Source organism: Colletotrichum paranaense (assembly GCF_030867605.1).
Source record: "Colletotrichum paranaense strain IMI 384185 chromosome Unknown Scaffold_1.1, whole genome shotgun sequence".
NCBI classification, from domain to species: Eukaryota; Fungi; Ascomycota; class Sordariomycetes; order Glomerellales; family Glomerellaceae; genus Colletotrichum; species Colletotrichum paranaense.
Genome location: NW_026848959.1, coordinates 4,915,883 through 4,928,841, shown reverse-complemented (window position 1 = coordinate 4,928,841; position 12,959 = coordinate 4,915,883). Strand labels below are relative to the sequence as shown.

Below are 12,959 nucleotides of genomic sequence, written 5' to 3'. Positions count from 1 at the left end.
CATCTTGAACAAGGGCACCTTTCTGAAACAGGTTACCTTGCCTGGAGGCAATTCTCCCCTTAATCAATCTGGCGGCCCCCAAATTCACCCTTTCGAGTCCAGTAAATTCCCTAGTCGAATATTGTCATCCGAACCATGCGGAGACTGGAGAGATTCGAGAACATGAGCGGCCAGCATTGCCGGCACCCCTGACTGTTGAGGAGGATGAGCCGACTTCACGTGGTCTTTCGGAGCCAAACTCTCCGTACGATCTTCATAGCCTAGGCTGCCCGCCTGTCCAGCTTTGTGCAGCAAACCCCAAAGTTTGCCCATTCCAGAAAACTCGCCAGGTCCTAACGGCTCGGCGCCAATGCACTGGGCCGCGTTCCAAGCATCATCCCCGCCGGACGAGCCCCGGCCGCAGTGTATCTCACACGGCCGAAAAAGTAACCTCAGAAACTCAGAAAGCTCGGCACGGAGAACCTCTGCGATCGTCCCAACATCTGGGGGATTCGCCTCTAAGATGAAGGACCGATGCGTTTTCGGAACCCTTGGACCTTGCTTTACTGGCGCGATTCAACAACAAACTCCGGAGTTGAAGATTAAGTACCCAGCTTGGCGCAATAGCTGGTGATGTATAAGAAGGGGGATATGTCCATCTCGCTGTAAGTCGCCGGTACGGTAGCTCATTACGCACCATTTATCTGGGTCTTACATTCTTTTCTCATTCCCCCCATTTCCACGCTCATTATTTCAAGATGGTTGTCGCACACCTTTTGCTCGCTGCAGCGCTTGCGCCCGCGGCACTGGCTACTCCCCTCAAGCTGCGCGACGTCGCATCGTACGAAGGAAACCCGCTGGCGGACAGACAACTCTTCCCCAACCCCTACTACACAGATGAGATCACGAACCTCGCCGTCCCAAAGCTCACCGGAGATCTCGCAGCGAAGGCAGCCAAGGTCGCCGAGGTGCCCACATTCGCATGGCTGTTAGTGTTCTGAGCCAGGCCCTGGGGCCATCATGCTTTACGAGCGTCTGCTGATAACCGCAGTGATACACGCGAGAAGATTAGTCTGATGAACAGCACTCTGGCGCAGATCCGTAAGCTGAACCAGGAGGGCGCCAACCCGCCGTACGCTGGCACCTATGTCATCTACAACTTTCCGGACCGTGACTGCTCTGCCAAGGCCTCCGCAGGCGAGCTCGTGATTGCCGACGGCGGTGTTGAGAAGTACAAGAAAGAGTACATCGATCCTATTGCCGCGCTCGCCAAGGAGTACTCGGATGTTCGCCAAGTCTTCGTCTATGGTAAGTTCCTGGGACGTTATCTGGGGCTCTACGTCTATGGTATGCTGATGACGAGCAGAACCTGATGGATTGGCCAATCTCATCACCAACATGAACGTGGCGAAGTGCACTGGCGCAGCCGATGCGTACAAGGAAGGCACCGACTACGCCTTCAAGACTCTCAACCTCGACAACGTCGCAATATACGTGGATGCGGGCCATGCAGGATGGTTGGGTTGGGAAGCGAACCTGAAGCCTACTGCCGAGCTTTACAGCGAACTATACAAGAAGGCCGGTTCTCCCAAGGCAGTTCGTGGCTTGGTCACAAACGTGTCAAACTACAACGGCTGGAACCTGACGAGCGCCCCAGCCTACGCAGAGAGCAACAAGCAGTGGGACGAGTCCAAGTTCCATGCCGCGTTGACGCCGTTCCTCAAGGAGGCTGGGTACCCGGCAAACTACCTCGTCGACCAGGGCCGCAGCGGCAAGCAGCCGACCGGACGCCAGATTTGGGGTGACTGGTGCAACATCAAGGAGACTGGCTTCGGCACGAGACCCAACGTCAAGACTGGCATCGATACACTGGATGCCTTTGTCTGGGTCAAGCCCGGCGGTGAAGCTGATGGTACGAGCGATTCGACTGCGGCTCGCTATGATGAGAAGTGCAGCTCTGCATCCTCTGTGATTCCGGCCCCGGAAGCCGGAACTTGGTTCCAAGAGTACTTTGTGCAGTTGTTGGAGAATGCCAACCCCGCGTTCTAGATGACTACGGAGGAACCCTGTTGCAGGGTGTAGAAGTCACTCTATTTTCCTTTCTTCGTACATCAATAGGGTCCAGGAGTTTAGCGAAATAAAAAACTGCAAGACTTTTCGCAAAACTGCAAAACTTTTCCACTGCATTATCTTCATCAGGTTGCGAACATTGAATCTCCATCACATACTTTGATCTGGAGTTATGCAGATGCCTGAAGGAAGTTTCGCTCAGCGTTGTGGGGACTAATGTGCTGAAATTGAAACTTAAGAGGATGACTCCAACACGGGGATGAGCATATGTTTTGTCTCTTCAACTCGCGCCAAAGCCTTTTGAAGTTTGACAACCTCAAGCTGGCAATTCGTCCAAATAAGAAACCTGTCAGATCCGGACCACAAAAGTCAGCGGCACCAGCAGACCAAATAGAGACCGAGATGCAGCGGCTAACCGCAACATCTGTCGAGTTCAAACACCAAAAAGGAGCCCGATGGCGCGCTTCGGCCCCGCATGCCCCAGCGGACCGCCTGCAATCTCGCCCCTTTTGGAATTTGCACCGCCCAGGCCCGAGCTTCAACTGGGAGTTCCACCAATCGCATTGAAAGGCACGTTGGCCGAGTATGGGGAATTCAATGTACTGCAAACGCAGAGTGACGAAGTCTTTTTGATCAAGAGCCCCTTGGTGCCGAACTCTCTTGCTCTTGGTCAACGGGTGGAAGGGGGAGCCAAGCCGCTGGTATAATATGTAAAGCACCACGCGTCCCACGCGAGCCGGCCGTCTGAACTGTTTACCTGTACTATTCACAGTCGTCCCGTCTCTCGTTGGTGTTCCCTGCACGGTTTCTCAACCTCTCATTCGCTTCTCATTTTTCCTATTCACTATCCTTCTCATTGTTGATATTTTGCTGGTACATAACGTTACAATCCCTGGCCTAAAATGAAGTCCTTCACCCAAGCCCTTTCCCTGGCAGCCGGCCTGTCCCTGTCCTTTGCCAGTCCCACCCCGGCCGTCTTCCCGAGACAGACCAACAGTTCCAAGAACCTGATTGTCTTGTAAGTCACCCGCATGCTACCCGTTCCGTACATCCATAACTGCGGAATGATAAGAGAGGAAGAGAGCTCCATCTAACTCGGATGCCCTCCCTGTAGCGGCGACTCTTACTCCACTGTCGGCTTCTGGCCCGGCGGCACCCTCCCGGCTGCCGGAAACCCGCTCGGCAACCCCTCCCTGCCCGGCCAGACCACCTCTAGCGGTCTGAACTGGGTCGGCCATCTCACAAGCACTCTCAACACATCCACCATCTTGACCTACGACTTTGCCGTGACCGGCGCCACCACCGATAAGGATATCGTCGACACTTATGCCCAGTACTGCGTCGACGACCAGGTCGACCAGTACAAGCAGTACGTGTCAAGCGTCGTCAACAAGAACAACGCCCTCGTCGCTGTCTGGATCGGCATCAACGATGTCGGTGAGCCGTTCTGGGATAAGGTGTCTGCACCCGTCACCAAGATTATGGACCGCTACTTTGAGCTCCTTCAGACTCTTGCCGATGACGGTCTGAAGAACTTTGTCCTGCTCTCCGTGCCTCGTACGTTACATCCCGAAACCAACCTCCTCTTCAACTTGTTTGGTCCTAACACACCTCTGCCAGCCTTCTCTGACCAGATTCCTGCCATGATCGGCCAGTCCGAGACCGACCTGGCCCGTCTGCGCTCCGACATCACCTCGTACAACGCCGCCCTCGAGACCCGCCTCGCCACCTTCAAGTCCGCCAACAGCGGCGTCAAGGGTCTCGTCTTTGACACTAAGCCCTCGTTCGACACCGTTGTCGAGAACTTTGCGCAATACGGCGCCAAGGATGCTACCTGCTACGGCTCCAGTGATTGCATCTGGGCCGACAACTATCACGCCGGCCTGGCTATCCATAAGCTTCTCGCTCAGAACTTGGTCAAGGGTGTGGCCGCGAACTTTGTCTTCTGAGTAAGGTGGCCCCTCAAATGTCGGGAAGATGGTGGATAGTACATACGATCTTGAATATAACTGAGCACTCGCAGCTCTCATCCACACTTATCTTGCTTTGATCTGCTGCATCTCATTGAACGTAAACCTAACTTACTGCCAGGACATTTCCAGCCCGAAGAAAGCATGCCCCCATACCTTGGTGTTCATTGACCAAGAAGGGAAAAAGTGTTCGACTAGAGACTAAGCCATAGCAATCGGGCAAGTAAGAATAATGCGACTACTAAAGGAAACACAACAGCAAAAGACCAGGCCATAACCCAGATTAATGGAAAAGCATACGTCAGGTCTGGTTCAATAAGTATGTAGTGGTACCAATGCTAAAAGCCGACCAAGGTCACCGCCAGCGTCTCTAAGGTATCTGGGCTAATCTGACACCTTCAACATCCACCGCCCATTCCGATAGACTAGCCCCTAGCCAATGTCGAAGACATCCATCAAACCCTAGCTAGTACATCGTTCTGACTCAACACTGAGCCAATGGTGCGTCTTGCTATCCAGCCTCGCTAGACTCCTCGAAATCGCAGGCCCCGCAAGGTAGAAACTAGCTCGAACTGTGTTTTCGGTGTGTCGCAAAAGTTTACGAACATACGCACGCCTCGCGGGTTAAAGTACGGCATCCAGTGTAGAATTGGGGTCCCAGAGACTTCTCCATAACTTGAAGTCTCTTCGCGTTGCGTGGAATGGGGTTCAACATCCCGTAAAGCCGGTTGCGTCGCAGAGATTCCGGGGTCCTGCAGTCCTCGTCAAGAGTGATGTCTTTGAGCGCAAGAAGTTCCGCCATGGGATTGCGGTATCTGGAGCCGCGTCCACCAGTAAAAGCATACACAAAGGAGTGGGGTCGCATCCTTAGATGGATGTTCTGGAACTCAGGCTGCAATTCGGTCAATTGTGCAATGAAAGAGGCAACACCTAGCCTTGATCGCTGGTAGATGACCGCGTGGCATGAAGCAAAGGCATCGATATCTAGTAGCACTACAGCGAGAGCGATTGCCCGGCCACGGTGGGAGACTTCAAAGTCTGGTCGGAAGACTTTCAACACAACGTGCCTGAAAAGCTTGTTGATCTGGGATACGTTTCGGATCATTCTGAAGCGTAGCAATGCGAGACGTCGTTGGCGGCGGTTGAGCTTGAGCTTAGGGCGTTTGTCCCGGATATCATAAGTCGCATTCCAGGTCAGTGGCTGAGCAGAGGTCTCGGCATCATGTACCATCATCTCGGCAATAAGAAGGAAGATCTCGATTGGAAGACACTCTAGCGTGGTATTGCCTGGTGTGCTGGTAAGACGCAAGCCCTCTTGATGAAATAAACGGGCTGATCTTCGGGAAGCCATGGCTGAGCGATGTGTTATGTCCAGTGTTGGCAACATGCAGTGTTGTGAGTCTCTCAAACAGACCATCCTCAACTGCACAATAGTGATTTAAGTATTATAAAAACTTCTTGAACAACATGGAGAATTTCGATCAACCATGATTGTGGTAGAGGATTCTGGAAGATGTGGAGTTGCAATGAAGACCAATAAACACTCCGCATCCTTCAGAGGTCTTACTCGATGAATGGCGATATGTCAAAGACTACATACTACCTAACACACCGTGTGCAGCCTCTCTTCTTCACCGCTTTGACCGTCCAAGCCAAATACTTGAACGGAGGTGTTCCATTTGATTCGAAAATCAGTCGCCAACCGCCTTGATCCCATGTAAGGTAGTCAGAGAAATGGTGTGGTGGCGGCTGTTCTCTATGTTTCTGGGTCCTTCATGCTCATATTCGACATATGCATGCCTGGTGAATGCTGTCTTTCGAGGTGGGAGCGAACGAATAAGGCTCTCGGAGGGTCGAGCGGGTATTCAGTTGGGCAGCCGGTCCAGGGCCGACCAGTCTCACTTATGGCGGCCGGCGCCTTGCCGGCGTTTGATCCGGAAGACTACAGCTGGTCCGGTAATTACAGGCCAAAGATACCTGGTTTCAGTAGAACTTCCATCCTCTAGGTGATTTGCGAAATCAGCCCCGTCGTGTTCTTATGGTCACTCCAACAGCGTAGCATCGCCTCTGCAGGCCTATGCAAACTACAGTATTGGAGGCGGACGTGGCAAAGTCGGGCTTGGCTTGGCAGGAGTTACAATGCCAAGTGCGGAATGCGAGATGCGAAATGCGAATTGCGAGATTGAAACTGTAAGGTATGCTGTGAGAGGCACGCACCCAAATCAAGCACCATACAAATTAACATCGACATAAACTGGAACGTATATATCGATGTAGTACAAATACTCCCTCTCCAAGGCAAACAGGTTTCTCATGAGCCACGTTCGATACACTTCCTCGAAGCATTCGCTCGCAGCTTTGTTTTCTCGAAAAGCAAAATCAAAGCTTTCTTCGCTCTCAATTTTTTCCACCCTTTCAGGCGACATCGTCATGGCTCGAACAACCATGTCCCCAGGCAGTCATTGGCCTAGAACCAGCACGCTGCGAGGATGTCGAACCAATCGTCTTCTTCGAATGTTCCTCCTGTTCGGCCAGACTTTGATTGGACTTTCAGTTCTATCTACTCCGTTGCAGGCCTTTGCTTTTGGCAGCCTTGGCACCAATTCAGCGGTTCGCAGTAGCAGTTTACGACTCCTCGAACCGCGCGCCTCCCGTGAGGGCCAACCGGTCGTCGCCGTCAACCCCACCAACCCCGACAATAGTGTCTTCGTGTCGACACGCTTCCATCCTCTACCTGAACTTGAGCCCGTTGGGGGTTGCTTTCTGACCTATACGCTCGACCGCGGAACCACCTGGAATAACGTCACAGCGGATTTCCCCTTAGGTGCCGCCCCGAAGTGCGGCGAGCAACAGGTCTTTGTCGACGCGAATGGGACATTTTTTCTCCTCAACAACCAGGTCTTCTCCGGCTTGGAAGATAATATTGCCGCTCATCCCCAGTTGTCCAAGTCCATTGACCGAGGCAAAACGTGGAGTGTTCCATCTGTGACACCGCTTCATATGCAAGGTGCGACAAAGCTGCGGGTCGACGTGGCTACGGGAAAGGTGTACGCAAATGGTGCATCGTCTTGGGTATACCTAGCAGCTGTGTCTGTCAGCTCAGACGGAGGCGAGACCTGGGCTGTTTTCAATCAAATCCCCGGTCCCGTGGACGTCTGCCTGAACTATCAGATTCCAGACCTGCCTCCAATCTGTGGATTTCCCGGCAGATCCATTGCAGTTCACGACGGCATTCTGGCTTCGGCTGCGGAGGGCTCGAACGGACACCCAGAGATGTACGTGAGCCATGACGAAGGCGTGACATGGGAGACATTTCCCTTGACTGACGGCCGAGGCAACTTCGTGGCAAACGGCACCGACCCGATGCTGGCCAAGTCTGGCATTAGTCTTCCTAGTGATCCAACACCGTGGGTATCCACAGACCCTACCTCAACAGGTCGTTTCGCGCCTATGGTTCTACGCGACTTCACGCTAGAAGTTTACATCATAAATACCGTAAGTGAAAAGTTTACAGGTCTAGCCGGTATTTAGACTCTTGATGCGTAGCGCCATGCCTTCGACTGAGGTCCGAATGACCTCCTTAGTATCATGTGGCGCACTAATTTGTCAGATATCCTCGATATCTCCCCGACGGTATCTTTTGACGGGGGACGTAACTTTGCTGCACTAATCAAGGTGACGACACAGCCGCAGCCTGTTGGTCAAAATGGTCAGCCAGGCGACCGAGCTTCCTTTATCTCGCTCACTTATACCTATGCTTATATTACCTACTCTGACGGCCGCAATAGCTTACTGGACGCTGTTCTTGCTAAGGTGCCCCTAGATCTCTTTCAAACTATACTCTAGGCTATAGAGGTATATCAAAGTATCAGAACTCTTGGTATGGCTACTTAGGAGCGGCGCATATACAAGGAGAACATGAAGTATGTATAATTGATGATCAATAGATATCTCCTTACACTGTTTAATATTACTACTAAAGGTCAAATGATGAGTTCTGATCCAAAGTCGGGCAGTATAAAGCTACGGTTTCATACTTATTCTAAAAAACAGCCAAATTCTTATAATTTAATATCCGAAATCGCGTATTATAAGAGTAGCGCTTAAGATCCCTACTAGAGACCCCGGCGTCCACTTCCTGGACTGGTAAAGGCACGTGTTAATGACTTACTTAGGTAGAAGAAGAATACGGAAAGAGTCGAAATAAAACGACTTATTAGGATTCTAATTAATCCTAATAACCTAATACTCTCGTACTTACTATCTCGTCGTAATTAGAGTCCACCTCATGGCCTACGCGGGCTATGCGGCGAATATTGTACGCCTCTACAACACCGGGCAAGCGTCCTGATTTATAAATATATTATAATCCGAATAAAACTAAATACTTATTCCTGATATTTAATAACTGTTATTCTCGTTGCTTGCCCTTCTGTAATTCCATATATATAGTACTCTCCCACAAGTGCGTATTTACCGTTAGCTTCCTACCTGACTATAAACGGGACCTCAGACCCATATAGGGTATATACTAAATCCACCTTCTTAGCTCTTATAGGCACATAGCCTATTAATTCAATGTTGGTCGATGTAGAGCGCCGTAACTCTGTTAGGTTCAGGAGTGCCATAAGACCAGTAATTCCCTCGGAGCGATCCCCCTACAGTTAGAGAAAGTACTCAGGGACGACATCTACCTCGAGAGTTTAACGAACAAATGACGCAACATCCCTTATGATAAAGTCTGTGGAAGGTACTCTTTCCAATAGCATCACTCAATCTGACACATCCAGTCAGCCATAGAATTCTCTGACATACCTGCGAAAAGATGTTGAATAACAGTGTGTAATGAGGCAGTGGCAATGGTTTCCAGATTCAAATCTGAGCGTCCATCGTTATATTACCCATCGACATATAGTAGATATGGGATCTCTTTGAATAAAGAAGACTGGTTCGAGGTTATAAAGCATGAATGAATCGCAATTCGGATACTTGCAGCGACAGCACATATAGAACTTGCGTCTCAGTTGAAGTAATAGGCTTTCAACAAAAGCAACGCAGCAATTAAAACCTTGGCATGGCTGCAACCAGGCCATCAACTTAGATAGACAGAAAGCCCTTATTTGATCGTGAGAAGTATGGTTCAATTAGGAACGAGACTGGACAACACCCCATCTATGATTCCAATGTTCCATAGCGTGCGATTCGACAAGCGTTGAATCACCGATGGGCATGATTATTACACTGTGTCTTTTGGTGTTCACGCCAAAACTATGAGAAACAGGATTTCTCACAATCTGTGACCACGTCCTTGAAATGGCACGACAATTAGTTAACATCTCGTACTCCGTCACGCGATCGGTTCTTTTCTTACAACCCTTGACCGGAACATTACATGCAAATCTGATACCTCCTGCCTCAAGTACCAAGCCAGCCAAGGCAAGGTATCTAGATAGATCGCTACATGTGAGCGAGCTGTCTCAAGCCCAATTCCGATCCACTACCATCCATATTTCAGCAAAAAGGTCGCAAAAACATACAACACCAGGTATTCGCTGGTCGTCACCGACCCAACTACTAATCTAGCCCTCATTGGCTTGTCTATGGGAGAGCGGACGGGATCCCGAATTTTCCAGTGGGTATGGTCGTATGTGAAGGTATCAAGAGTTGAGGCGGGTCAAGTCGCACCGCAGAACAGAGATCAACTTGTCATCAGCGCCGACCTAAGATCGATTCTTTTTACCCAATCAGTTTAAAATTCAGTTTTGAGTAGACCGCTGCTTTCATTTCTTCCCTCAGAGCGAATCAGCAAGATTCAATGTGTTCATGGGAGGCACAGTGCAACCACATCTTGATTATCCATTGGTATATTTATTGAGAAACTAAGAAATGAGAAGTGCATGAGAGTACGGCATAGGCCCAAGCTGTGAGTGACATATCAATCGGAATGATGTTGCAGTTGATCAATGAATAAGGGGACAGTCGTCTCGGGCCTTGGGCGCGAGGACGTATGAATGAAAACCGCCGCGAGGGCACCATTTCATGGGCTTGCCACCTAGGTCGGTTGTAGGACATGCGCCTTTTAAATGCCATCACACTACTGATACGCCGAAAATGTTGTCTTATTCGAAGCCCTTCTCTCTTTATACATCCTGTCCACTATTATGCGCTCTATATTTCAGCCTCAATCCTTCTTCAGCCCCTCGCTGGCCCAAGTTTGACCCATCAACATCTATAAGAGCTGAAAGTCTCCACCTGCAGTCGAGATGGATTGTCAAACCGCGATCTCTCGTCATAGTTGGCTTTCAGATTTCGGCCTGAGCTTCCTTCTGCTCCTCGGGCTTGCGTGCGTAAACGACATGGCTGGAACCCACGGTTAGTCTGTTTTGAGCCATAGAAGATAGGAGATTGGTATTGTGGTATTGACTTACAGGTGGAAATACGCTTGGAGCTTTGGATCTCTGAGAGCCTTACGCATCTCTGCAACAAAGACAATGATCTCGGCATACTCCCACCCCATGATCTCCTTGAGCAAGAACAAGGCGAATCCCTCCAGTGACTGATCATTGTACAGCAGGTTGCACTCACCAACCTCCTTCATCTTTGGATCCTTGGGCCAAGCACCAATGGGGATGGAATATCTCTTCTCAACGATGTCGACATAGCCGACTGTTTCAAGAGCTCTGGCAATGCCGCGGTTGTGGGTCTGGGCCAGTGTCTTGCCGAGCTTATCAGCTGCCTCAAAAAAGACCGGCGCCCACCGACTGAAGACGTGGTCCTTAGGGATATCGTCACCGTAAAGTTGCGATCGAGTCGTGATGTCGAATTCCTTGACTTCGACATAGCCTCCGGGAACCAGATGGTCAAAAGCTTGCTTGTACAATGCCGGCCAATCCGCGATACTGGCTTCCAGGTGGCGGATATGAATGAAGTCGAAGTCCTCGGACCATGTCCACGGCTGCTCGATGTCGTCAACTTGAAACTTGCAGTTCGGAGGAACCCAGCCAGGCTGGATGGGAGAGATGTCAACCCCAGTTACTTGAGCAGACGGAAATTCGTCGGCGAAATCGCTAGATTCTGGGTGTCAGAACAATACGTCTCGAGATCTGACTTTAGAGACTCACATAGCCCATATACCAGTTCCAGTTCCGAGATCGAGGACTTTCTATGGGGCTTTTTAGAAACCAGAGATTGCTCGTATGCTCAAAGTGAGCTTGCTTACTTGCGGGCTGTCGCCAATAGGCGCCAAGAACAATTTGTCATCGAAGAAAACGATCTCCCAATAGTGACTTGTAATAGACATATCAACGTCAGCTGCGATGATCTCACGACTTTCATTTGCACCGAGTAGGCAATTAGCAGGCAACTTGGTGCTTACGCAATGTCCAGCGCTTCGTTCTGCTTCTCGTCGTTGGGACCCCAGTAGTCCGTCTTTTGGGAAAAGGTTCGGCCATGTATGCGACGGTACTCAGTGATGCTTTCGCTCAAAGACGCTGTAGAGGTAGTGCGGGTACTGCCAGCATTACACCCCGTATGTCAGTATTCAGTACTATCGGATGCACGATTATGAGGGTTAAGCGGAAATAGAAATCACCTCTCTGTATCTGCCTGGGAACTTTCTTCCCCATCGGCATCAATACCTTCGTCCTGCACTCCATGTCAGTACGCTGGTCCTTCGAACGCTCATGCATGAGTGTGTTCTCTTCTAGATCTTTCATAGTCTTCGATCATCGACATGATCGTAAGTAGCAAGCGGCATAAGGTAGCTCACATGGTTATCAGCGTCTACAGTCGCCGCAATCTCATTTGCAGGAGTGGCGGCTGCCGCGGTCGCGACGTTCGGAGCCTGCATTTCGCTTGAGTTCTGTCAATTGTGCGTGCAGGTTGGATGTGTAATGTTGTGAATAAAACAGTGATAATGGAATATGGATGATGTTAAAGAGCAAGAGAGAGGTAAAGGCCGCGTGGAGCACGGAATTGCCCCTCACCTCAAGTGAGCAGTTTGGGTGCTCCATCCATTCTCCCTTCAAGTTGATCCACTGCATGGTCTCGGCGAGCGCCTCCGTCTCCGCGAGCGAATGAGAATCATTGTTGCGGTCACACGAAATGCAGGATTTAAGCGGTTTTCGGAAGGTAAACGCTGGTTTCCACGTTCAGAGATGAACCAACAGAGGATCAGTCCCAGCAAGTGCATGATGTGACAGGGGTTAGGCTCTGTTGGTTCCAACCGAGGCAAAACGCCTGTAGCTTTAGTCAGACGAGTCTCAAAAACCAGATATACAATACAGGAGTTCTTTTTCAAGCTTTTACGGTTGTTCAGAGAAGATCCGCTGATATCGATGAAAAGTTCTAAGCAATATCGACTTAGTTACAGACTTGCAGGGCTCTAGAACATCGTACCGGTGAGTTCAAATATTTTCGCGCGGTCACGAGAACTGCACTCCGCCAACATATTCACTCGATTACTAAGATTAATGGGTTGATACAAGGACGTGAGGATAACTGATGTCATTTTCTTATTCTACTAGTAGAGTCTTACAAGCTTAGGCTTGACACCGAAACATCGTTTAACAAGCGAGTAAAGTATATCGTCCTAAAAACCAAAAGGCTTCAACTGCTTGGCCGTTAAGCTCGTCATTTTCAGTTGCTCGCAGTTCGTTCAAGGTCGATTTGCAAATAAAAGGTCATGAAGTCCATAAACCTGCCACTTGACACCTAATACTCCTCATCCGATGAGCTCATAGCAATATCCTAGCCCTAAACCGAGTTGTTATGATAAGTAGACGCCCAGAGAAACAAGAACTTCATATAAATCTGAGAGAAAGCAAACTATATGCTATAGTCATCTACTGTGTCTTAACGTGGCAATTGTCTGCACATAGACGGAACATGAACACCCATTGGATTCTTGGTACTGACGGAAGCGTCATCTTTGCCCATTCG

General features: G+C 50.0%; 5 protein-coding genes across 5 annotated transcripts; 3 read left to right on the top strand and 2 right to left on the bottom strand.

The window, feature by feature from the left end:
* Positions 1-737: 737 nt before the first annotated feature.
* On the top strand, positions 738-2,028 carry CPAR01_01708 (glycosyl hydrolase family 6; the record flags this gene model as incomplete). Its single annotated transcript, XM_060485997.1, has 3 exons — positions 738-967; positions 1,031-1,287; positions 1,346-2,028. 3 exons carry the CDS (start codon positions 738-740, stop codon positions 2,026-2,028), a joined length of 1,170 nt encoding a protein of 389 aa, XP_060356854.1.
* Positions 2,029-2,951: 923 nt separating this feature from the next.
* Positions 2,952-3,998, top strand: CPAR01_01707 (GDSL-like Lipase/Acylhydrolase; the record flags this gene model as incomplete). The annotated part of the gene is made up of 2 exons (XM_060485996.1): positions 2,952-3,067; positions 3,164-3,998. 2 exons carry the CDS (start codon positions 2,952-2,954, stop codon positions 3,996-3,998), a joined length of 951 nt encoding a protein of 316 aa, XP_060356853.1.
* Positions 3,999-4,530: 532 nt separating this feature from the next.
* Positions 4,531-5,370, bottom strand: CPAR01_01706 (uncharacterized protein; the record flags this gene model as incomplete). Its single annotated transcript, XM_060485995.1, has 2 exons — positions 4,531-4,581; positions 4,630-5,370. 2 exons carry the CDS (start codon positions 5,368-5,370, stop codon positions 4,531-4,533), a joined length of 792 nt encoding a protein of 263 aa, XP_060356852.1.
* A 1,079-nt stretch (positions 5,371-6,449) lies between these two features.
* CPAR01_01705 (uncharacterized protein) lies at positions 6,450-7,550 on the top strand (the record flags this gene model as incomplete). Its single annotated transcript, XM_060485994.1, has 1 exon — positions 6,450-7,550. The coding sequence occupies one exon, from the start codon at positions 6,450-6,452 to the stop codon at positions 7,548-7,550; it is 1,101 nt and encodes a 366-aa protein (XP_060356851.1).
* A 2,771-nt stretch (positions 7,551-10,321) lies between these two features.
* On the bottom strand, positions 10,322-11,868 carry CPAR01_01704 (UMTA; the record flags this gene model as incomplete). The annotated part of the gene is made up of 7 exons (XM_060485993.1): positions 10,322-10,379; positions 10,448-11,086; positions 11,141-11,181; positions 11,239-11,305; positions 11,395-11,529; positions 11,611-11,663; positions 11,788-11,868. The coding sequence occupies 7 exons, from the start codon at positions 11,866-11,868 to the stop codon at positions 10,322-10,324; spliced, it is 1,074 nt and encodes a 357-aa protein (XP_060356850.1).
* Positions 11,869-12,959: the final 1,091 nt, after the last annotated feature.